This window comes from Centruroides sculpturatus, unplaced genomic scaffold (genome assembly GCF_000671375.1).
Source record: "Centruroides sculpturatus isolate CEXI.00-Female unplaced genomic scaffold, Cexi_2.0 scaffold248, whole genome shotgun sequence".
NCBI classification, from domain to species: Eukaryota; Metazoa; Arthropoda; class Arachnida; order Scorpiones; family Buthidae; genus Centruroides; species Centruroides sculpturatus.
In genome coordinates, this window is record NW_019384437.1 from 587,289 (window position 1) to 611,505 (window position 24,217).

Here is a 24,217-nt window from a genome sequence, read left to right on the forward strand (position 1 = left end):
TTAATTATTATTATTATTTTGTTATGTGTTTATTATTATTATTATTTTGTGATTTATCTCCGTCCACTTAAACATCTTTTTGTTTGTAAATTAAATTGCTTTGTATCATGTCCTTAAATCTTTCGACTCAAATTTCAACCACTTCTAATTAAGATGGAAGACTTATTAATTAAGATTAATTATTATTAATTAAGAAAGAACTTTGAGGACATATCTAAGTCCGATGACAATGCATTTTAACTATGTTTTAAGAAGTAGCCTTACCCCCATCCGAAACACTATAACAACCAAATGTAGAAATTAATCATTATGAGAGTGTAAAGTAAACATTAATGTCTATTATCATGTGTAATTTAACGAATTTATATTATTATGGCATTATTTCCAATTTTAGTTCGATTGTTTCGTTTCCTGCGAGGGAAACTCTACAAAAAGCTTTGTCTCTGTTGGAGGTTATTACCAATGGAATTATTCATTTATTTCAGAAAAATAAATAGTTTTTTCAACTAATTTTAGTAAAAATATTCTTTATATTGTATACAAAAAGCATCGTTTATTAAAATTATAAGCCTGTTATTTTAATTTGTGAAATCCGTCACTTCTATTCTGAATAACATCGCGTGTTTCGTAAAATTTTTTTGACTAAATCGCGTTTCACTACTCGCGAATTCGCGAAAACTTAATTGTCAATCGTGAAATCTTTGTGAAAATTAATTGAAAAGATCTTATTTTTGAAACGCATATTAACTTCTGTGAAATCTTTTCTGTAAATGCTGCAACGAAGTGTAAATCAACTTCCGGTAGTACTTAATGCCTGTTCGCTATCTCAAATGAGCACACCTTGTTTCAATACAATTTGGATTACTAACAACGAGAAATTTTAACTAATATTACAGACATTAAATTAATACATAATTAATTCTAGAATGAAATATACAAGATTCCGTATATATGTTTAAATTCATCTTTAGCAAAATCTTTGTTTATAATTGTGAAAAAGCAACACAAGCACTCGGCTTAGGAGTTTTCTGACATCAGTCGAGAATTAAAACCGAAACGCGATACGTACTGTATATATACTATTCGGCATTCTATCCGTAGTAAATCCATACAGTTTTTAATCACTAAGTCCTTTGTTATTGCGACGAATGAGAAAACAACAAGATCTTGTCAATACCGTCAAACAAAGGAACTTCGGTGATGAGAAATGGTGTCAAGTTTCAAATCCTACAAATTGTCATGCAAGGGAACATCTCTGGAAAAAGAGGATCAGGATGATGTCGAATCTCGCGGCTGAGAAACCTGAGGGACAGGTGTGAAGTGTCATCGTTAGAACCGTTCAGAAGAGCCAGCAATGTGAGTACGATAGCCATGAGAATAGTCAACATCCAGAACGGATAGGGCATCCAAAGAAGAAGAAGAGGTCCTTTGAAGACGGTTATCAATTCTCAATACTATAGTGGGCGGCGGGAGAACGATCTCTATCACTTGTTTCATCTCGATTCGGACGCGAAATCGGATTGCTCTCGGGTCGAACTGCGACCTTTCGTCATCTTCCCTTTTATATAATTCATTTCTCCCAATTTTTGACATACCTAAATTTAGTAAAATTGGATAGAGAGTGCGATTAGCATTCAATCCCGAATTTCTTTTGTTAACTTCTTTAAGTGGGTAATCGCTCCATAAAACTGTATCATTTCGAAAGTTAGCGTTGTCAGGAGATAAAATCTCACGAACTTCCTTGTTGATTTCTACGATATTTAGCTTTTTTTTAACTTTTTAATTTAATTCAAACATTAAATTTTAGAAATAATAGTCCGGGATCTCACATAATACAGTGATATCCTCAATATTATGACCTTTACTATAGACGTCTGTTATCCAGAATAATATAGATATTATTTTAGATAGCAGACGTCTGTAGTTAACTCATTATCAAAAATTTTATAATAAAAACTATGTTTAAACATTGTTATTTATGAAATTTAAGTAGAAAAATATAATCTTATTCATAAATTTGGTATCATATGTATTAAGCTTGATGCGAAATAATTTAATTTTGTGTAGGTTTTTAGTATCCTATGATTTGTTTATGTGCTAAGTTCACAAATTAGATAAGATAAGCTGCAATAAATATATACTGTAACACATGATATAAGCAAAACAAGAGTTAATATCATAACTGCTCGTTCAGGAATGGAGCCTATCTATTTTTTCGGTTGTAATTCGACAAAAAAATCTGCATATGCTTGTGCTGTATACACTTTGGTAAGTAATATAACAGTTCATATTCAAATATATATCGTAAATTTAAAAATAATTACAGTAAATTAATTAAAGGAATGTAATTATAATTAAGTTTATTTAATTTTTATCATGAATTCCTACATATGCTATAAGCAGGAATGTGTTTTTTTTTTTCTCTTTTAAAATGACGTATCAAATTTTTAAAAAGGTATTATGAAATGCTACTGTTAATTTCCTTTAATGCCAATATATAAATTAAATTTGTAATTATTTAATAGAGCGTGATAGACGGACAATATTATAATTTTCATATACTGTAAATCTATTACTTAAACAAATGAATTTGTGGTTAAATATACATAAAAAAAATAAGAATAATATAAAAATTCTGAAGAAAAAGTCGATATACTTTGAGATAAATTTGAATTGCAATGCGTGGTGACTTCAGAGCACACTGGCGAACTTTGCTCCATATTTGTCAACGTGCAATCTTTTAAAATAATTTTTGTTGTTAAGTCGCCTGTTAATAAATATTTATAATGTTTAATTTAATGATTTAATTTTATAAATTTGTTTTTAATATTACAGTTTATCAAAGTTGTAGCAATTGCTGTACTATATATCATAGTATTTCACACTGAAGAAGTAGAAAAACAAATTAATGAAATTAATGATGGAACCATTTTTAAAGTAACTAGTAAGTTTTTAAACTTTTTTTTATAATTATATTATCATTAATAAATAAATTTAAAATAATATTTTTAAATTTTGCAGGAAACTTTTATCTTGGTGCTATCATTCATTGTTCCCTATATTTTGTTAAAGCGCTTCTTCTAATAATTGCCTTAAAATTGGTAAATTAAAAAAATTTAAATAAGCAAAATGAATAAAAATTTATAGATTTATATAAAATATAAAAACATAATTTGTTCTTTTATTAGGAAAGTCGTAAGTTGATGATTCCTTGGATGATTGGAACCATTCAAGATGCTTGTGTTAAACTCAATTTTATGTCTCTCTTCCTTAGAGATGGAGGAACTGGGGTAAATTTTAAAAAATTCATTTTAAATTGTAAAATATTTTAATCTTAAGTAGCATTTTACGCATGATTTAATAATTAAAGCGTTACATAATAAATATATAACTTAATAGGCTATATGCTTATGTTAAAAAACAAATGATAATTATAATTATATTATTAACTATTATATTAGGAGTCTAATATATATTTAATTATTACTTTTTAAATTAATAATTAAATAGAAGAAAAATTTTAAGTATAAATCTTCCAAATTTGTATATTTTTATAAGAAATTTTTAAAGTTTAAAAGGCTGTTCATTTGGTTAAAACAATTTATGTGGCTTTTCTCTTTCTAAAAGTGAGATGACGTCAAATTTCATGAAATTTTTAATTTTAATTTTATTTTCTCGCTTAATTTCATTCGTTTCCTTGGAGATATTCCAAGGAAACGAGTTACGTTTAACCTTTCTATTGTCAAATTTTAAACTTGTTTTTTTTTTTTCTCCTTTTTTTTTTTTATATTTCTTTTTTATCTTGTAAATTTTCTAAATTATTAATTTTTATAACAATATTACACATACTTTATCCATAACATCAATTAGATGCTGTGATATCGAATTCATTGTACAGTACGTTATACTTCGAATATATATTAAAGAAAGATAAAATAAACTATTAATATTCTATTAATCAACATTTGAAGCTCCTTATAACATAAAACGTAACAGAATCTTGTGTTGATTACACAACATTCAACAGAAATATCAATACAACACAGACATTTTATTTAGAATTATGAAGTTGCAAAGTTACTTTAATTAACTTAAGTAACTTTGAAGCTTCATACCTTTGGTACAAGAATTTATTCTGTTATTAAACTGTACCAGAAGCAAAATTTTAAAAGAAAAAGAACATTATAAATTACTATAATTCATAGATTATTCCTGAATATATTTTTTTTTGCTTCATTAAACATTCGATTCTTATTATATCCGACGTCCACGTGTTAAATAAGTATTAATTATCTTTTTGTAAATCTCTAATGCTAACCCCCTGTAACAAGATTTTTTCTTACTACAATAAAGCATTTGTATATATATAATTCATTTAATATTTTTGCTTTATTTTTTAATATAAATCGACAAATAATCTAAAAATTTCGTATCGATTTGTGATTTTCGCATCTATCCCTATGATTATGTTTACGTTGTGTAACGTTGTTTACATTTTAAGAATTTTCATATACTGTATTTTGTTGTTAAGATGCTCCTTATTCGTAGTGTAGATTGTTTAAACAATTATGTTTACGGTCAGACGTTCGTATTCCCTCAAAAACAAAAAAAAAAAAATGAAGCAATCGATTGAGCAATGAGGTCAATGTTTATCATTTCTGTTCTTTATCTTAAACAATCGCTTTTCAGTCTTTATAATCATTGTACAAAAACTACCCTGTACTAAAATTGTACAGAATTTTATGATTTTCTAGCATTTTTAATTTAATTTTTCTAATAAAAATTTAAAGAATAAATTCAGATTTCTTTTTACTTTTAGAGTGTGCCATTAATGTTGTTTGTTCTCTATGGAATGAGTTGTTTTGTTGCCATTTTGGTAAGTAAATTTACTTTCTTCACATGTAAACACAGTATAACAATAATAAATACAAAATTATAAATTCTATTTACAGGTCTATGAATTTTTGAGTGTCCTTTCCCATTATCAATCCTTAAGAAAGAAATCCCATAAAAATTAATTAAAAAANGTACAGTACTTCTACATTAAAGGTGAATTTTAGAAGTTTGAAATTTCATTTTTAGTGCTTTTAACAATACGAAAATTATATTTTGTAAGTTTATTTTAAATTTATGAAATGTTTTTACTCTTGTGAATTGTGAATTTGTACCTATTTATGAAAGGAAATCAGTTAACCGATGCTTTGAATGTCGTATGTGTAACTAAACAATATGAAGAAAATGAGGAAACAAACTGGTAAAACCTGAAGATGTAAATATTTTAATATAGAGAAATATAGAATTTAAAATGACTTAAAAGGGAAAGATACAGAGAAAAATATATAATATTTAAAATTTATAACATAAAAGGTAAGTTAATTTTAGTTTTTTTTTTCGATTTTTTCTAGCTTAAAATATATAAAAATCTTTTAGATAGATATTTAATTATCAGCATCTCTTTATCGTAGATTATTGTTGTTACACAGTCAACATTACTTATGTTTGGTATTTTTAGTGTTAGATATTCATAAAATTATTAGCATTAATAAGTTGCAAATATTTAAAAATTCCCTACTTTAACCTTGCTAAAAGGGTAGAAAATCATTGGAGTGGTACGAAGTGTCACGCGTAAAGCATGATAATATATAGAAAAAAATATCAGTTTAGATAAAATACAATCTTGTTTTATTTTAATCTAGTTTAAAAATTAATTAAACACGTTAAAACATTTACCAATTTTGGATAAATATTTTGTAGATTGTCAATTATCAACCGTGACATTTTTTACTGCTTTAATGATTTTGCTTCTCGAATTGAGGATAAAATAAATGTTAAATGTTAAAAAATAGTCTGTCTGACCTTACACTCGACTCATATAATAATTGATAATGATGATAACATTCATTCTACAGCAATAATAAATCAATGAAAGATAAAAATGTTAATAATCATCACGTGAAAATTATTCCAAAAAAAACCTTTATTTATAAAAATGTATTATTATTCTTTTTAATATATTTAAATCGTTTAACTTATCCGTTAAATTAATTAATTTTTATACTTAAAATCGATCAAAAACCATTTAAAAACAGTAAAAAAATCACGCAACAATTTTAATTAAAAACTAAAATCGAATTTTTTTAATTAAATTTCAATATTTAATATAAAAAAATTTTTATATTACAAAAATTGATTATTGCTTTAACCTTGCGAGTTTGTCCGTTTGTCTGTATCAACTTCAATTATTAAATCTTCCGAGTTATTAAGGCTAGAACCTACGAATTTTCAAATTTATTACACAAAGTACCACAAAGTGCTTCGTAACAGGAACTTAAAAAACGAACTTTTAATATTTTTTAATGTTTATAAATTTATATTTGTATTTGGTTTATGTATACATTTTATAAAAGAATACATTATGTCAGGCATTATAAAATACTTCCTGTTTATTCTTACGAAACAAAATGATAGCCATGAAAGCCATACTCTTCTAAATCATTTATAAAAACTATTCAGAATCCTTGATGTATATAAATTTATGGAGAATTAACCATTAAAAAAAAGGCATTTATAGGAATTATATAATTATTTTATTCATTTATATTAAACTGTAGTGTTCGAATTATTAAGAAAGCCTTACACAAAATGATTCCAAATTCTCCATGCATATACAGTGGACTTAATTTATAAGTTACAGAATATGATTTATGTGAATACCATTTAATTAAATGAACATATAAATACATTCTCCTCCCTTACGAGAACATTTTAATGCTTCTAATGTGTGCACATGCATCGTAAGTGCATGTATTAGGTGTCTGTTTTGTATGCAGATCTTTGAACCATCCTTCCGAATATACGCTAAAATATTCTAAATATTCTGCGAATTATGTTATAAATTATATGTTATTTTACTATTTGCGATAATAATAAAGAAGGCAAAAACCCAATTTACGAACAGAAGGTATGTTTATCATTATTACTTTTTTAATTAAATGTGCTGAACAGTACTTAGTGTTTTTTGTTGTATTTATCTTTAAATTAAAAATTAAATAATAATTTTCTCTTTCTTAAATTTATTAATTTTAATTATTAAATAATCTAATTTATATTTTATTATTCTAATACTAAAGGAGCATCGTAAAAACTTCAAAGAACAGCTTCATTGTTTAGTTTTAAGGGGAGGCATCACTATCATATTAATTTATTCTATACTTTCATAATTAATTAAAATTTAATTATTTTTATATTTCAGAATTATATTGAAAATGATTCTGCTGATATACATCATCATTATCATTACTGTTTCTGGAATTTGGACGGAAGAGGACGGAACAACTCCTCCAACTATTACCTATAAATGTCCTACCGATCAATATTTTATATATCCATGTAAATGTGTTTCGGGGAAGCAGAAAGGATTAGTGATACAATGCGAGAAAGCAAATTTGGCAATGTTAGCTGTCGGAATTAACAATATAGAATTACCCGTTGAGCAGTTAACTATAAAGAATTGTGCCATGAGTAAACTCTTTGGTGATATCTTCGATAATTTAAGTGTAAATGATCTTCACATCAGAAATAATGGGATTACTGAATTGAGTGATGATGTATTCACTTCTTTGAATGAATCTCTGAATGTTCTTGATCTTTCTTACAATAAGTTGGAATGGGTTCCAATTGCAGCCATCCAGAAGTTAAAAAATTTAAAAGTTATTAACTTATCACATAACGAGATACAAATCGTTACAGCAAATTCATTTGCACCATTGCCTCTACTAGTAGAGATCTTCTTGAATAATAACAAAATAATCAAGATGGAACCTGGAAGTTTGAATGGTTTAAGGCATTTAGAAAGGCTTCATCTTCATCACAACAACATATTTACCATCGAAAAAAATTCATTTAGACTGTTAATCAAGCTAAAATATTTAGATATGTCTTATAACAGCATTACAAAACTCGATAAAAATGATTTTCGTGACCTTACAAACTTATGGTTTTTGAACGTTTCAAATAATCAAATTGATACCATTCCAAGATCTATGTTCGTGAGAAATGTTATGTTAAGGGTCCTAAACATATCTAATAATTATTTAACTGGTATGGATGCGTACATGTTAAGAGGTTTGAGGTTTTTGAGGGATATATACCTGCGTGGCAATAACATCAAGACTATTGCAAGAAGGACTTTTGCATCAGCAACACGCTTAAGAACTATTGATTTAGAGGGTAATCTTCTCGAAGATGTCGGTTACGAGATGTTTAAAGACTTCAATTGGCTTGAAGTTTTAGATCTTAGTCATAATAAAATATCAAAAATAGCCAGTGCAGCTTTTTATAAAATGTATCAAGTATTCATCGACATGAGCCATAACAAGATTAGTTACATAGGAAAGGGAGCATTTACAGAATTATCAAACGTTACTGTATTTGATCTTTCATATAATAATATAACTGAAATACCCAACGAAGCTTTCGAAATTAGTGACGTTAATATTTTATTATTACATCACAACCAAATCGAAGACTTGAGTAAAGTGTTGATTACTAACTTAACGGGGATTAAAATATTTAATGCAAGCTACAACAGGATAACTGCACTGAATCGAAAATCGTTTACTCCGAAGAGATTATACGAGTTGCATACTGTAGATCTGAGTTACAATAACATAACTGAGGTCAGTGGAAGCGTTTTTGAGAAATTTGCAAGTTTACGTTTCATCTTGCTTCATCATAACCAAATTCGTAAAGTAGGATACTCGAGTTTTGGTGCTCTTCCTACTCTATTAGAGTTGGATGTCAGCTACAATAATATTTCAGAAGTGAGTTCCTCAGGATTTTCTAGTCTTGTATCAGTACGAACTTTATATGCACATCATAATAACATTAGAAAGATGTTTACTGTTCCTATTGCGTTGAACGAACTACATCTAGAGCATAACAATCTTTCTCACATACGTCCGGGATCGTTTCCACAAATGAATTCATTACTTCACTTATATCTTGATAATAATAAGCTTAACAAATTAGAAGGTGGAGCATTTTCTAATTTGCTAACATTGCAAACTTTATCGTTAAGCCACAACAACATATCTGTAATACCCTGGCAGGCTCTGAAGGATCTTAGCGCTTTGCAATATCTATATTTTCACAATAACAATATCACAAAATTAAATAAAAAAGCTTTTGGTAATTTACCAGTTGTGTTCCATTTACGGTTAGATTATAATAGGCTCAATAACGTTAGCGAAAATGCTTTTGAAGGCATGTTGCAGCTGTTGGTACTCAACATGAGCCATAATCAATTGACAACTCTTCCACCCGATGCAGTCAAAGGATTAGTTTCTTTAAGAAAAATAGATCTGTCTTATAATAATCTAGCAAATTTAGAAAATAAAACTCATGGATTATTTGAAAGTTTATTATCTGTAGAAGTTATTAATGCATCCAATAACAGAATATCTGGAGTTACGGATCGAACATTTCCAAGATCACCTTACATCCCTTACAAGATCAGATATGTCGACTTAAGTAATAACTTTATTCCGATTATTACGAAAACGTTTGATGACGGATTGAAAAAAGTTGAAGTGCTTAATTTAAGAAATAATATCATTAATGAAATAACTCCTAACGTGTTGAAAAATATGACCCAACTCCAAGAACTAGACTTATCATATAATCAGTTAACAAGATTACCTCCTTCCATTTTTGGTATGATAGAAAACATGACTGTGCTTCAATTACAGAACAATAAACTCTATTCTATATACGTCCATGACTTATTGAAGATGGCGAATTTACAAATTCTTAACATGAGCAATAATCAGCTTACTGAATTTCACGAAGAATTTTTTCCTCCCATAAAGAATGGCCTTCGACTCTTTTACGAAGGTGAGTACTGTATATTTTTCAAATTTAATTATATAAAGTTTCATTTTAACTTTTAAACGAACTTATTTTTAAATAAATTCCTTGTAAATTATAAATTTATTATCAGTAAGTCTATTTATAAAAAGAACTATCCATATTATCTGTCTGTCACGCTCTATAACTCAATAAGAAATTACTAGAGAATAATGTAACTAAGAAAGTTTTGCTTTTTACATAATAGAATGTTGTATAAGAACTAGTTAAATATATAAATTATAAAGTAAAATAATGGCCATTTAGAGATTCGTGTGATGTCCCGCGTGTTGCAAATTCATGAAAATAAATAAATATATTGACTTTGACTATTAAATATTTATAAAACAATATTTTAAATTAAATGTATGAAGATTTTATAAGAAATTTTTGTGAATTTTTTTATATTTTACTTATATAAAAGTCCTTCCTTATTTTACTTATATGATCTTTTTTTGTGTTACAAAGAGCTTAGACTATAAAATCCATAATCAATTTTTTAAAAGCTGTTTAAAACTATATATTTAAATGTTTTAAAACAATAATTATGTTTTTATACAAATCAATTAAGAATAAATTGCCATTTTTAAAGGAGTAATTGTAGCATAATAGATGCAATGCATATTCTGAGAAAAATAATATTAGAAAGATAACACTTTACTATTTCATTTTTTTCTTTGTCTTAAAATTTAATGAGTATGAAATAAAGAAAAATTAAGTACATATATATCACTGTATTTATTCAGTAATAGTTTAAAAAGTAGTCTAATAGTAATTATTTCTCTTCAAAGATGGCAGCAGAGTAGTCGCTAGGCGACAGGAAAAAAATTTTATAGTTACCTATCATTTATTTTTTGTTAAAATTTATTTATATTTTCATATTTATTTAATTTTCAAAAGTTACTCTAATTATATAAAGCATTAATATATTTTTCATTATTCAAAGTTTTAAATAAAATAAAATATATCACTAAAATCGAATACGAGATGGCGCTAGAAATCTTACTTGGTACACGTTCTTTTTTAATTGGCTTTTTTACATCACGTGAGGATAACCATTTGACATATAAAGCGCCTCGCGTGGTAGTATAGATAATTAAAAACAATACTAATTAAGATTCGAATTTAATTTACAAATTTATATGCAAATATTTCTAAAAATAATTCAAAATATTGTATATGATATAAATTTATTTATTTTTTTCAGGTAATCCGTTAAATTGCGACTGTAAATTAAAGCGGCTCGTGTATTGGATGCGTAAACATTCGAATTCATCGGAATGGAGAAATGTCATGTGCCACCAACCATCAAATTTAGCCAATAAATTATTAAATGAAATTAACGAAGAACGTTTACAGTGCTTGGGAGATGTTAAATTTTCAGAAGACGAATTTATCAATCCGGATTTGATATATCGAGGTATAGAAACGAAAGATAAAGAGAAGAAAGTTCGATTCGTTTGGTACGTCAATTCTAAAGAGGATATTGCAGGATTTAAAGCAAAATTGAGTGGAAATCAAGGAGAATTGCCAAGAGAAATGAACATATCTTATCATCATAGAGAATACACAATTGAAAAGTTAAATACAGGAATCGAATATCAATTATGTTTAATCGCTGTAGATTCGTTAGGTAAAGAAAGAGAGAGTTATGATTCTCAATGCATTCAATTTGGTCCTCTACATTCGAGTTCTCCATCTTCTCTACTTAATAACAGTCATTTAATGATAATTACAAGTGTTTTATTGATTTTATCACTGGTTTCTTTCTAAGTTTTGGCTGTACAAAGCTCATTAATTTAGCGTATATTGCGTTACAAAAATAAAAAAATAAGTAAATAAAAATTGAAAATCATTTAAAAAAATTGAATAAAATTAATTAATTTTACTTTTATGAAAAAAAAAATTATACTATAATTTTTTAATGGATTTTGAAAAATGGTTGAAGAATCGAGCCGCTGTTTATAGTTGACTGAAAAATTTAATTTCTATAATTAATTAGTAAATATTAATATTATTTTAATAATCAATAGATGATATTTTTATAGAGTATCATCATTTTCTGTGATGAAAATTTCTATTTGAAAATTCCATAGTTTATTATAGTCCCGTAAACAGTATATCGGTTCTAGAAGTTTATTTTGATAAAGTAATAAAGAAACAAATAGCTTTAAAAAAAATAAGAAGAATATTGATTTTTATGACGGGGCCTATTATATTTTATGAAGTATTATTTTATAAACTTCCATTATAAACGATAAGGATTTGACGTTAAACAATATACTTCGTGTCATTGCTCAACAACGACTATAATGATAGCTTTAGACTCGAAGATAAAACGATTTGGTTGACAGAAAGACATAAAATTCGTGACAAAAGTGGAAACACTGACCCTACTGAAGGAAAACATAAAAATTTATCAGCCAGTTCTGTACAGTTTCAATGAGAAAAGATTTCTCTCTATGCACCTTTTTCTCCTCTGTCAATCAATAAATTTTCAATAATTTAAATGAATTAAGAGAATTTATATTTCTGAAACACTAGAAATGTCAATAAAATCGCTAAATTTATAAATATATATATATAAATTTTGTACATAGTTTGAATTATGAAATTATTACTTTGTTATTTATTATAAAAGCTGATCAATAAATGATAAATATTTTTAAAACTTTTTTGTCAGTTAATGTTTAAAATAACTTTTAAAAACGTTTCCATTTAAATGCCTCTCTATAAATGGGCAATTTCTACATAAAGTTTTAAATATCACTCATTACTATCGTCATAAATATACGTATTTTATGAGAGAATGACGTGTTTTCACGTTACCTTCTTATTGATTATTAAGGTTTCGACTACTGTATTGTATTCTGTATTCTACTACAATATCTTCTTCTGGCACTATATATATATATTATGTGTATGTGTGTGTTTGTACGCAGATTCTGTGTTTATGTAGGTACACAAGTTTGCTAATATGCAGCCTATTGTTGTGTGTGTCTTGTGATAACATGTTTGTTTTGTGGCTATAGCTGTAGTCCTAATCTTCATTCTCTTGTATATATGAATGTGCTATTTAAGAGTACAGTACATCCATGTTTGTTTGTGTTTGAATGTATTATGTATATTTCATACAGTTATGAGAATTATCAATTTGATTTTTATGAACACGGTCAGGCCTGATCGATTGGCCTATGAGAACTTCGCAATTATTTGTGACACGTCTTGTTTAAAGGTGAATGTCACACAAATCTCGATACAGAATGACAACACATACACCTAATTCTTTAAAATTTATATTTACTCCACTGACAACTGTCCCTTCCAAATTCGTTCAAAACAGTGGAAAAATTCAAGCAAAGCAAGAACAAAATAATAATAAATAAATAAATAAAATAAGACAGAAAATAAAAAGGTTAACAAATGTTCAGTAATGGCTAATTATAAATTGGTACTCGTGATTTTATTTGTGTAAAATTTCAAGAAAATTAATCCCCTCTGCCCTGTGGCCAGTGCTCCCATACGTCCATGGGGTCTAAGGGCTAGCTGGTTTGGCTACTGCTGGTGATGGACGGTGGATCCAAGATGTGGGGACTTCATCCCACATTTTGGATCCACCCGATTCGTCTTGATTTCTCTTTGATCGACTCTCACACTGTTCTTGCTTTCTTTTTACGAGAAACTCTCGTCCAGTAATCGCATCCTGGAATATTCCAAATTTGAGGAGATTTGTTCTCCTCCATTGGCGATTCAGTTTTTGATGCTTACTAATAGTGCTTGTCATTGCGTGTGTCATGTCGATGAGTCGTGTTCCATGGAAGTACGGTTCCTTTTTGTGACGGATGTTCCTCGTAGAGTTTCTTGTCGACTTTTAATTAGATTAATCAAATTTATAGACAAAAACAAGTTATATAACAGGCAAATATTTCAGATCTCCACACATTTTGTATTACATCACACATGTTCTTTTGAATCTGGATTATGTAATGTCCAATTTCAACTAATGTTTATGTATATTTAATTAGTATATTTCATATCGAATATTTCTATAATTTTATTATTGTATTGTATATATAATTGTAATTATTAAACAAAATATCGGTTAATTATATTGATACATTTTTAAAAAATTTATTTGATGGACCAATATATAAATAGATTCAATAGCATGGCCATAAATTTTAGATAAAAGTTATAAAGAAACTTGTATTTATTCTGAGTGGAAATTTTTAAGAACAATTTCTTTAAATAGTGATAGGATTTAACAGCAGACATTTTAAAAAGCTACCAATAAAAAAAAGACAGATGACAACATCAAGGTGGTGATTTATCATCAGTTGCGAGGGATGACAAAGAAGAGCTTTTTGTTAAGTGAATATAATTAAATTCGGAAAATAGACGATAGCAAAGCAGTTTCCTAAAGGAATGGGCCATTTGTTTAATTATCCTGCCGGACAAAGTATAATTTATCCCACGACTCAACAAGTGACCTTATAGTTCCCGCGTTCATCAAATTGTTCCGGGGGTGCCTTAAGGTGGCTGAGTCATAACAGCAGAAGGATTAGTCGAGTTCATAAAGCTCTACTACATCACCCTTTATAATTAAAGAAATAATAATAATAAATTACGTAATTTTATTATTATTATTATTCCGTATCGTTAATAATAAAAGTTGAAATTAACGATTTCAAGTTTTGAATAATTTTCACCGTTAACTTTAACGGTTCTGATAACATAAACGACAATTAATTTCAATTTTCAAAAGAACCATTGCCGAAGTTAGCAATTAAACGGTTGTTTGTTATTGGAGTCGAGTTTATATTTAAGAAAAGTTGAATATTTGTTAAAATAGGGAAGAAAGTTTCGTGTGTAACTTAAGAATATTTAATTAACTTTTCACCTATCTCACTTTGAATTATCGTTGTTTCTTTCTACTGACTCTTTCAATATGCCAATGATAATAACGCCAAGTTCAATTACATTCACACATGCGCACACATACAAAGAGTGTAATTTGTTTTGGTGTCTGAGCTTCACTTCATTCGTAACCAATTTGGAAGAGAGTCATGCTATGTGGGATTTATTTTCTTGGGGGAAAAAATGAAGTGAGAGTCTAACTAACCGTATAAAGTTATAGTAAAATCCTCTTATTTTACGGGTGAGTATCTCTTTTATTCATTTATTTTTCTTTTAATTCTCAATTTTTTTAAATGTTGATTATTTATTCTTTCCCTTTTCGTTAGCATTAATTTAATTAAAAATCATTATCTATAACTTCAAAGCAAACCGAAAATTTATTTTTATCCAATTATTTTATAGCTGAGTGAAATTAATTTTCGTCATTTTTATTAATTTTATTATGTGTTATCATATTTAAAAGATTAAATTTTAATGTAGAGAATTTATTTTATAATTTTAATAAAAATTAAAATATATTATATTAATGTTTGCATATTCGTAAATTATCATAATTTATGCATTATAATGTGTAAATTATTTTTAAAAAATGAATAAAATCGATAAAATTTTATGTAAATTTGTTTATTTTTTATGAAGTTTAAACATATTTTTTTTCTATTTTTAAGATAATTCTTTTATATTTAAATTATAATAATATATACAATGTTTAATCAAAACACTAGTAAATATAATTATCTTACTGTTTTATAACACGTAAATTAAGATTTAGTTTGAGATTTACATAGAAAATTACAATTTTCTATGTAAATATCTCAAACTAAATCTNAAGCTTTAAAAAAGTGATTTTATTTTTTTATTTTTTTTAGATATTTAAAGCATTAAATATTCTTTTTTAAAAAAAGAATTTATTGTTATTTTTTTTAGTTGAAGACAAGTTCTGAGTCTAAACTCGAACTTATTCTGTCTCACCTGATTCTCCTATCTTCTGTCCCATTAGTGTCTCTTCATTTTTCCTTGTTTCTTTCTCATGTCCATTTGTTTCTTCATCCCATCAAACTCTCTTCTGTTTTCTTTTCTTTTTTCCCCCTCTTTTCTTTCTTGTGTCTTCCTAACTTTTGATGTATATATGACAGATTTAGGCATAACTTTACAGATTATGATCTTAACTTGTAGCGAATTGGCATTAAAATCTCGCAAGAGTAAGTGGAAAATATTAATATTTTCTTTATTCTATACTTAAATTTCACTTTTTACATTGATAAAAACTAATTTTATAAAGTAAAGAAATCCGTAAAAAGTTGATATCATCGATGAAAGTGATAAAGTAACCTTACGTGACGCGAAATGTGACATGGTGGAGGGCGTTTCGTGTTCCATTATATCTACAAAACCCATTTAGACTTTGTTGGGACTTCTTACTTGATTTTTGGATTCTCTGTAATGTTTTTTTTTTCTTTTTTTCCCCCTCTGTACAGTACTTAACTGGATTTTTTTAGAAACATTTAAAATCATTTACTAGTGTGACATATTTACACAATATTTTATATACGAATTTATCGTAACCAAGCATAATTTTTTAATTATACAGTAACATTTCGTTTACGGTAATTAACAAACGTAACAGGAAATTAAAAAATTTAATAACGTGTAGGAAGGAAGAGAGTGAATAATATTGAAAAATTCAATTAAGATTCATTACTCAATAAGTAGCGAATGATATCATTTTTAATTTTTTATAATTGTTTTATTCATTAAAGTTTGTTTTTTATTGTATGATAATTTTCAAAGAAATATAAAAATAATGTGTCAAAAAATAAGAAAATAAATATCTAGGATAACAAAACTCATGAGGAAAATTGATATACGAGAAAGGATAAAGAAATATGTCATCTTCAAATCCAGAATAATCCCAAACTGTGGTGAAAAAGTGAATATCGATGATAATACCAGAAAAATAAATCTATTTTCTGTTAAACTGTTGCACGTTTTATGATTTAAGTAAAATAAATATACTGAAAATTTACAGTTTCCCCCCTTAAACACTAAGAGTAAATCATATATATGTATGTCACATAATACTTAACATGTATAAATGTAAATCATGTAATAATTTTTATATTAATAAACTACTATCTTTAAAATATTCATTTTGTAATTCAGAATCTCTTTTCAAACTTTAAAATATCTCAAACGACATATTATTGATATAATTAATCATAACTGTCTGAAAACCTTAAGAAGATAAAGTAAAATAGTAGTAAATGAGTGTAGAAGTGCACTAATGTGTTGCAGATGTCCATTCGGATGAAGAAAGCCTCATCAATCATCTCATTGTTTGCTATAGATGAAGATTCGTCTGTTGCTTTAAGATTATCAGAAAGTGAATTTAAATATAATTAACGTGTTTACAGACTCTCAAATATTTTAATAAGTAACTTAATTCGCTAAAAATAATTCTTATACTTTAAAATATTCCATAAGATTTTGCGTTAATTCACAAATAAAATCACTGTTTTTGGATTAATACTGTACTTTCTCAAGAGATGATTTCGAAGACGACGTTAAAACGAGGTCAGTCCATTAATTAAGATTTATTAAACAATCGAAATAAGTAAACTCTTAATTAGAATACGTGTTTTCGTTTGTTAAATGCATTTTTTAAATTGTTTTTTTTTTTCTTTGCTCTGTATGATTTTCAAATAGCAATTAGTAAATTGAAGCCATTTTGTAACGCTGTTTAATTTAATTTTCACTCTTTGAATTCTAATGTTTAGTTAGCTTTTGTTCTAGTTAGACTATTGAATTTTGTTTACAATTTATGAAATTCTCTAAGGAGTGCTTTAATTTGTAAAAAGCCTGATTACTTTCATCAAAAAGTTGTATAAAAATGTACTCATTTTACAGTTTAATTAATTAATTATTTATTTTTTAATTTGCTGTTACAGTTGTTTAGTGTAATAGCTATTTTAATCTGATATAAAAGCGTACATTTCAACAGAGAATTAAAAGTTTAAACAAATTAACACATTCATTTTCGTGAGGAGAAAAAAATTACTTTTATTACAGGTAGAACACGTAAATATATGACACTATAAATATGAGTGTTATATTTTAATTTTTTTCTTATTTTTTTTAACTATAAATATAAAATTCATAGAAGCCATTGAAAACAATTTTTATCTTATTCTAAATTTTTATAATTTAATAAATTTATAATTAAACTTAACTCTTATATCTTCATATATATGTTTAAATACGAAACTTTCATGTTTTTCAATAAATTGTTGAAAATTTATCGATTATTTATATTTATTTATTAAAGAAATTGTGAATATAAACGTAAAACTCTTAAAAATAATCAAAAAAACAAACAGATTTCATGAAATTTATGGTGTCTATCTTACAAAAAATGTTGCAAGTTTTAAAAAAAATCTTCGAAATTATGTTCATCTTAGTTGTAAATTTTCAATAAATTTACGATTATAAGCTTTAAAAAAGTGATTTTATTTTTTTATTTTTAGATTTGATTATTAATCGCATTTTGAAATGATTTGAAGTATAACGACATAATGTAAAATAGTTCTTAAATATTATTAAGCTATAAAATTCATACTAAGCGACTTATAATTTATAGAAAATATATTTTTATTACCCATACTTTTGCATGATATAAAGATATTAAAGTAAAATAGAATAGTTTTTAAAAAAAATACATAATACAACTTCGATAGCGTGATTAACTTATATAGTTTCACTTTTTTTATTTATTATTTTACTGCTTTTATTAGTAGAAGTACTGTACAGTACCTAATGTATTTCTGTCATGTTATAATGCAGTTTAAAAAGATCTACAATATCAAAGTAATATAAAAAAATAAGTACAAGATGCTTTTTTTTCGTAAGTGCATTCAGAACTGTATCAGAACTTGGCATAAATTCCATAAAAATAAAGGAAACGAAGTCGTAGATAATAAAAATTTCCTTATAAAAAAAAAAGAGAGAGAGAGAGAGTAAACAAAAACAAATTAAATTATTTTTGGATTCTCTGTAATGTTTTTTTTTTCTTTTTTCCCCCTCTGTACAGTACTTAACTGGATTTTTTTAGAAACATTTAAAATCATTTACTAGTGTGACATATTTACACAATATTTTATATACGAATTTATCGTAACCAAGCATAATTTTTTAATTATACAGTAACATTTCGTTTACGGTAATTAACAAACGTAACAGGAAATTAAAAAATTTAATAACGTGTAGGAAGGAAGAGAGTGAATAATATTGAAAAATTCAATTAAGATTCATTACTCAATAAGTAGCTAATGATATCNATTTTTCGTATATTAAGTTGAGAATGTAGTTTAAGAAATTGATAACTTTATTAAATAATTTTCGGTATAAAATGATTGTTTTAAAAGTGGAACACTTAACTCATTTATCAAAAAATGAACCGTTTAACGTCTGTAAAGATTTAAACACTTCATCGTCGCAAGTATCTGTAATATAATCATACTGTGTTCAAAGGCAAACTTTACTAAAGAAGTTAATTTTCTTCGAGTTAAAATTCGTCAGAGGCTGTGAGGTTTCACTCACAACAGCCTTTATTCTATCAGAAACCCCACTGAAAGTCATTCTTTGTTGTGTGAACACAGAAACTCCTAAGTAGATTAGGCGTCTTTCTTCCGCCAAAATCTCACTGTCGTCGGCTGTAACAGAAGTTAGAGATGGCAATCATTGCTTATCTGCTCCCAACTGTCCAATTTCCTTCAGTTAGAGTAATCGAATTTCTTTTTCACATTTATTGAACATCGCTAGATGTTTAGAACAAGTAGAAGAGTTCAACTTAATTGCACTTCGAGATTTATATAATTACATAATTGTCTTAACGTTCGGTTATGACTCCTGTAATCAAAAAATTCTGGAATATAAAGAGCAACCATTTAGAAAATACTGTAAATATGCATAAATATACCAAATGAAAGTGAAGGATAGAACACAAGTAACCTATATCCATTGCCCAATCCCTTTATTATAACATTTTTTATAATTATTGTTGGCCCCATTCGTACGAAACGTCTGAAATTTTTCAGGATAAATTTATGACTCAAGTTAGCTGAAATTATAGAAAATTGAAAATTCTAGAGAACGAAATCATTAAATAACCTAATAAAAATGTTAGAATAGAACATAAATTCTGCTTAAACTCCTCCCCTTTTTAATATATACTTTATTTCGTTTGATTTGAAAATTTCGTTTTTAAAATTAGCCAATAAAATAAATCATTTATTTCGTTTCAATCATTGCGAATTGTTTAGAACGAATTTCTAATATATTTAAAACATTGATATGATACTTTTTCATGAATTTAATGATCTAAAATAAAAATATTCTGGAAGTTTGAAGCATATTTATTCTTAGAAAATACATGAAGCATAGAAGATAAACGAACATAAATAAACCAATCAAAATCAAAGGGTGTAACATAAATTTTAAATTCTCCGCCCACTTTTACAGCATTCGTCATTTAATATAATTGACTTAACTTAAAACGTCTTTCACTACTAACCAATAAGATTAATTTGTTTATAATTAGTTCATCCAATCAGCTGCGAAAGTTTTTAAAATTAATCATACATTCGTTGATCATTAAAATAAAGAAAAAAATTATATTTTTACATACAAAAAATGTATCAGAAATTACTCTTAACAGTTTTTTTTAGAGGTTAAGAAATAATATATATGAATTTTATTATCCAACCATTTTATTATTAGTAAAATTTATAATATTGAATAAATATTTACTTAACATTCATCACTTTTATATTCAGTCAAATTCACGTCAGATGAAATTTATTCCACTTTTATAAAGATCGAAAGGTAATTTTTTCTAATTTTAAAGATGACTATCTATCAAAAAAGTAGTTCAATGTTTGAAATATATGTTCCGGATTGTTCAATAAATTTACTTAAAGGTACTAGAGGCACGTTAGTCTCCATATAATAAATCTTCGTTGATTGTTGTATAGACGATGCCACGGTTGGGTCCAATTTTTAATCTTACTCCAATATTCTAGAACAAGGAATGTGTGTCACATCTAGCAAAGGATGACACTTTTTTTTTCTCTCTCTATCATTGTTCCATCAAGTTGGCAATACTCCAATATATTCATCTCACAGGTTTCTACTTCTGAATATGAGATGAATTCAATCTTAATTCTAAATTTCAAACAGTTATATGAAATTTTAATTTTATGTAAAATGTATAAACAAATTTAAGTTGTGTAGTTGTGTCTCAGACACGGTGTGAGGTGAATATTGTTGCTGCTTTTTTTAAATTGTGAATAATGTCTTTTAGTGTTAAATAATAAACTTGATTATAAATTGCGTGAAAATAAATAGTTTTAATAAGGAAATATAATTAAATTTATTTAAAACTGTTAATTATTATACGTAACACGTATAATTTATTAAAATGACTCGTTTACTACGCTTCTTAATTTATTATGCAAGCTTTGTTATCGTTATTATATCATTATTTTTGATTGATTTGAAATTTTAAATAATATTTTTGATAAATGTAAAAAATAAATTTAGTTTTAGTATAAGTCTTTATGATTTTAAAGATTTTAAATTTTTTATTTAGAGTTTATACTTCGTTAAAATATTAATTTTTTTTTAATTTTTCGATTAAAACGTTTATAAAATAAAATTTTATAGTTATAATTTTAAAATATTGAATTAAAGATAATTATTACATAAAAAACATTTTGTTAAAAACTCAATAGATGGCACAAGGTTCCATTTTGTAACATATTCGCTGCAATCAATTTTATTGTAATTATTTTATTTAAAATTAGATTTTTTTTTGTTTAATTTTCCAAGAAAAAAAAATTAATCTACTTAAATTAAAATTTTAATTTTTTTAAATTAATAAAACTTCTTACATTTTTAAATAATTAAAAAATATTTTTAAAAAGCTTTAATTAAATTATTAATGCATTCAAAACATGTAATTAAATCAAAAACTGTAGACTATTAAACATTAAAATATGATTTTTAGAAAGATTTATAAGTTGAAGTTATTAAAGAAAGATATTTTATGACATAAAAATGACTTCTATTAATTAAAAAAGTTTGTTTTTCGATATAAACAAAGCTAAATTTTCAAAATGGATCTACCGTGCAATAACATTCGGCATTATTTTTAAACTCCTCTTAAAATTGATTTATAGCAAATTTACAACCGGTTACAAAGAATAACAACTTTGCAGAAGGAACAGAGTTTACGAACGGAAAGTTAAAAGTATTTAAGCGTATATAAACTTATAGAATCTACCTTTAACTCCAGATACTTTAAGAACCACTCTCTTGATGAGTTTGGTAAAGTAGTACGTATTAAATTTTATAAGAAATCACAAAAAGGTCTTGATTTATTGATTAGTAAATTATAAAAATTATATATTTTCAAGATTTTATTGCAAATTTAACGGGAATATAATTGAGATTTTTTCTTGATATTAGTTTCTGTCTTGTTCCATGATGATTGATTTCACTTTAGTGAAACGTTAGGTTTGTAAAAAGGGGAAAAAAAATCTAAAATAAAATCTAGAAAAGTCAACGACTGATCTGCAACAAGAAAATCCCCTTGATAGTGAAGGTTTCGATATCAAAGTATCGAATGATGTAGAAAGATCTTGTTTCAGAAGCATGCTTCTTGATATTTATTTTTTTATTTTCCTTGCTTCTCCTTAAAGCTTAAAGATAACGAAAATAGAAGAAAAATTCGAAAAATGAATTAAATATTTAATTTCCCAAACTAAATATTGTTTGTCTTTTTCGATTTTTACATAATTTTTATCTGAATTACGGTTATTTATCGAGAATATATTCAATAGAAAATAAGGTTTCTTTCAGGATAATAAAAATCTTATAGTAGTATTCATAGAAAGATAACCGTTTCTTGCTGTAAGGAGAGATACAGGAGCGGTTTCCAAAGTAAATGGAAAGATCAGTAATGACTAGTATTGCAGTACAGAAGGCCGTTGAGCCATATTACTTTTCCATCGATTTTCACTCCCACCTTCAAACACGCATATGTAAGTATAAAGGTCGCGATCACGTGATAAAGTGGGTAAAGTAGGGGTATTTTTTTAGAGTTTAGCAACACCTTTGACGATAATTTTCTAAAGAAAAATATGTTTTTAACCGATATTTTTAAAAATATTTTAAAAAGTATATAACTAAATGTTTACATATTTATAGTTCATAGTTCAGCTTATAAATATTTGATTATATTTGTATAATTATAGTAATATTGATGAATTTATAGAGAAGATTCCTCTAAAAATATAAATATTATGTGAAGAGTTAAATTCAGTTATATATTTTTTAAAGAAAATCATAAATATAGACGAAATGCTTAAAATAGGAGGAAAGATGTAAACTGTATAAAAGTATGTCCAAAATTCTTCTAAATATGTTTGATATGAAGATTTTAATTTATAAAGCATATCTATTTGAAAAAAAAATGCTTATTTTTATATAGAAAACACATATTTAACTCTTGTAAAACATGTTAATAAAAAAATAATAACGTCAGAACATACAGCATTAAATATGTGATTGAATTCTTATAAAAAGATCATGTCATGTATTTTCTATAGAAATTTAAGCACAAATTTAATAAGGAAGGATTTAATACTAAATTAACCATAAATTTTTCGTAGAGAATTAAAGAAATTCTTGTAAGAAAACAACATTTAGTTATACTGTTCCTAGTTAGAATTTGTGTACTGTATATTCTCCTTATAATAATTCAAGAAAATTATATATTTTGTGGTTAAATAAAAGCATAAATTAACTAGAATATAAAATACAAATATTAAAAAGATATTTTTATAAGAAAACGTATATGTTAAATAATTTTAAATTTCATATAAAGTACAGTACAGTACTATATAGGCATTATTCAGATTTAAAAAAAAATTTATATTAAGTGGCAAAATGCCAAGGTTTTGTTCATATGATCAGTGATTTTTGTTGATGAACACAGTGGTAAAGACATATTTTGTCAAAAGTATGAAGTTATATTGAGAAAATACATCCGAATGGGTTTAAAAAAACGAAATAAAAAATATTTTTATGATAGAATACCCTTCAAAAACATTTAACTTCGAATTTTTACTGCAATCAATAACTTTTATCTCTTTATTAATATAAAAATCGTATCACTTAATAAAAATACTCCTTAAAAAGTTTATTTGAAAAGATAAACTTTTTTTAATAAAATAAAAAAACATATATATATATTTTTAAATATAAATCGCTTTCGAATAACTTAATTTTTAATATTTTTTAAATCCCCTTAAACACTAAGAGTAAATCATATATA

The 24,217-nt window shown here is 25.9% G+C and overlaps 2 protein-coding genes and 1 long non-coding RNA gene across 3 annotated transcripts in view; all 3 read left to right on the forward strand.

The window, feature by feature from the left end:
* The first annotated feature begins 2,127 nt into the window (after nt 1-2,127).
* Nucleotides 2,128-5,026, forward strand: LOC111619965. The gene is made up of 6 exons (XM_023361795.1): nt 2,128-2,268; nt 2,836-2,944; nt 3,022-3,101; nt 3,189-3,290; nt 4,820-4,876; nt 4,953-5,026. Exons 1-6 carry the CDS (start codon nt 2,197-2,199, stop codon nt 5,016-5,018), a joined length of 486 nt encoding a protein of 161 aa, XP_023217563.1. The 5' UTR covers nt 2,128-2,196; the 3' UTR covers nt 5,019-5,026.
* A 38-nt stretch (nt 5,027-5,064) lies between these two features.
* LOC111619987 (protein artichoke-like) lies at nt 5,065-12,462 on the forward strand. The gene is made up of 3 exons (XM_023361830.1): nt 5,065-5,367; nt 7,253-9,894; nt 11,114-12,462. Exons 2-3 carry the CDS (start codon nt 7,266-7,268, stop codon nt 11,677-11,679), a joined length of 3,195 nt encoding a protein of 1,064 aa, XP_023217598.1. The 5' UTR covers nt 5,065-5,367; nt 7,253-7,265; the 3' UTR covers nt 11,680-12,462.
* Nucleotides 12,463-14,679: 2,217 nt separating this feature from the next.
* The window catches only part of LOC111619988, a 91,387-nt gene continuing 81,849 nt past the window's right edge, over nt 14,680-24,217 (forward strand). The window contains exon 1 of the long non-coding RNA XR_002755850.1: nt 14,680-15,064. This is a non-coding gene — a long non-coding RNA (uncharacterized LOC111619988). The remainder of the gene's footprint in view (nt 15,065-24,217) is intronic.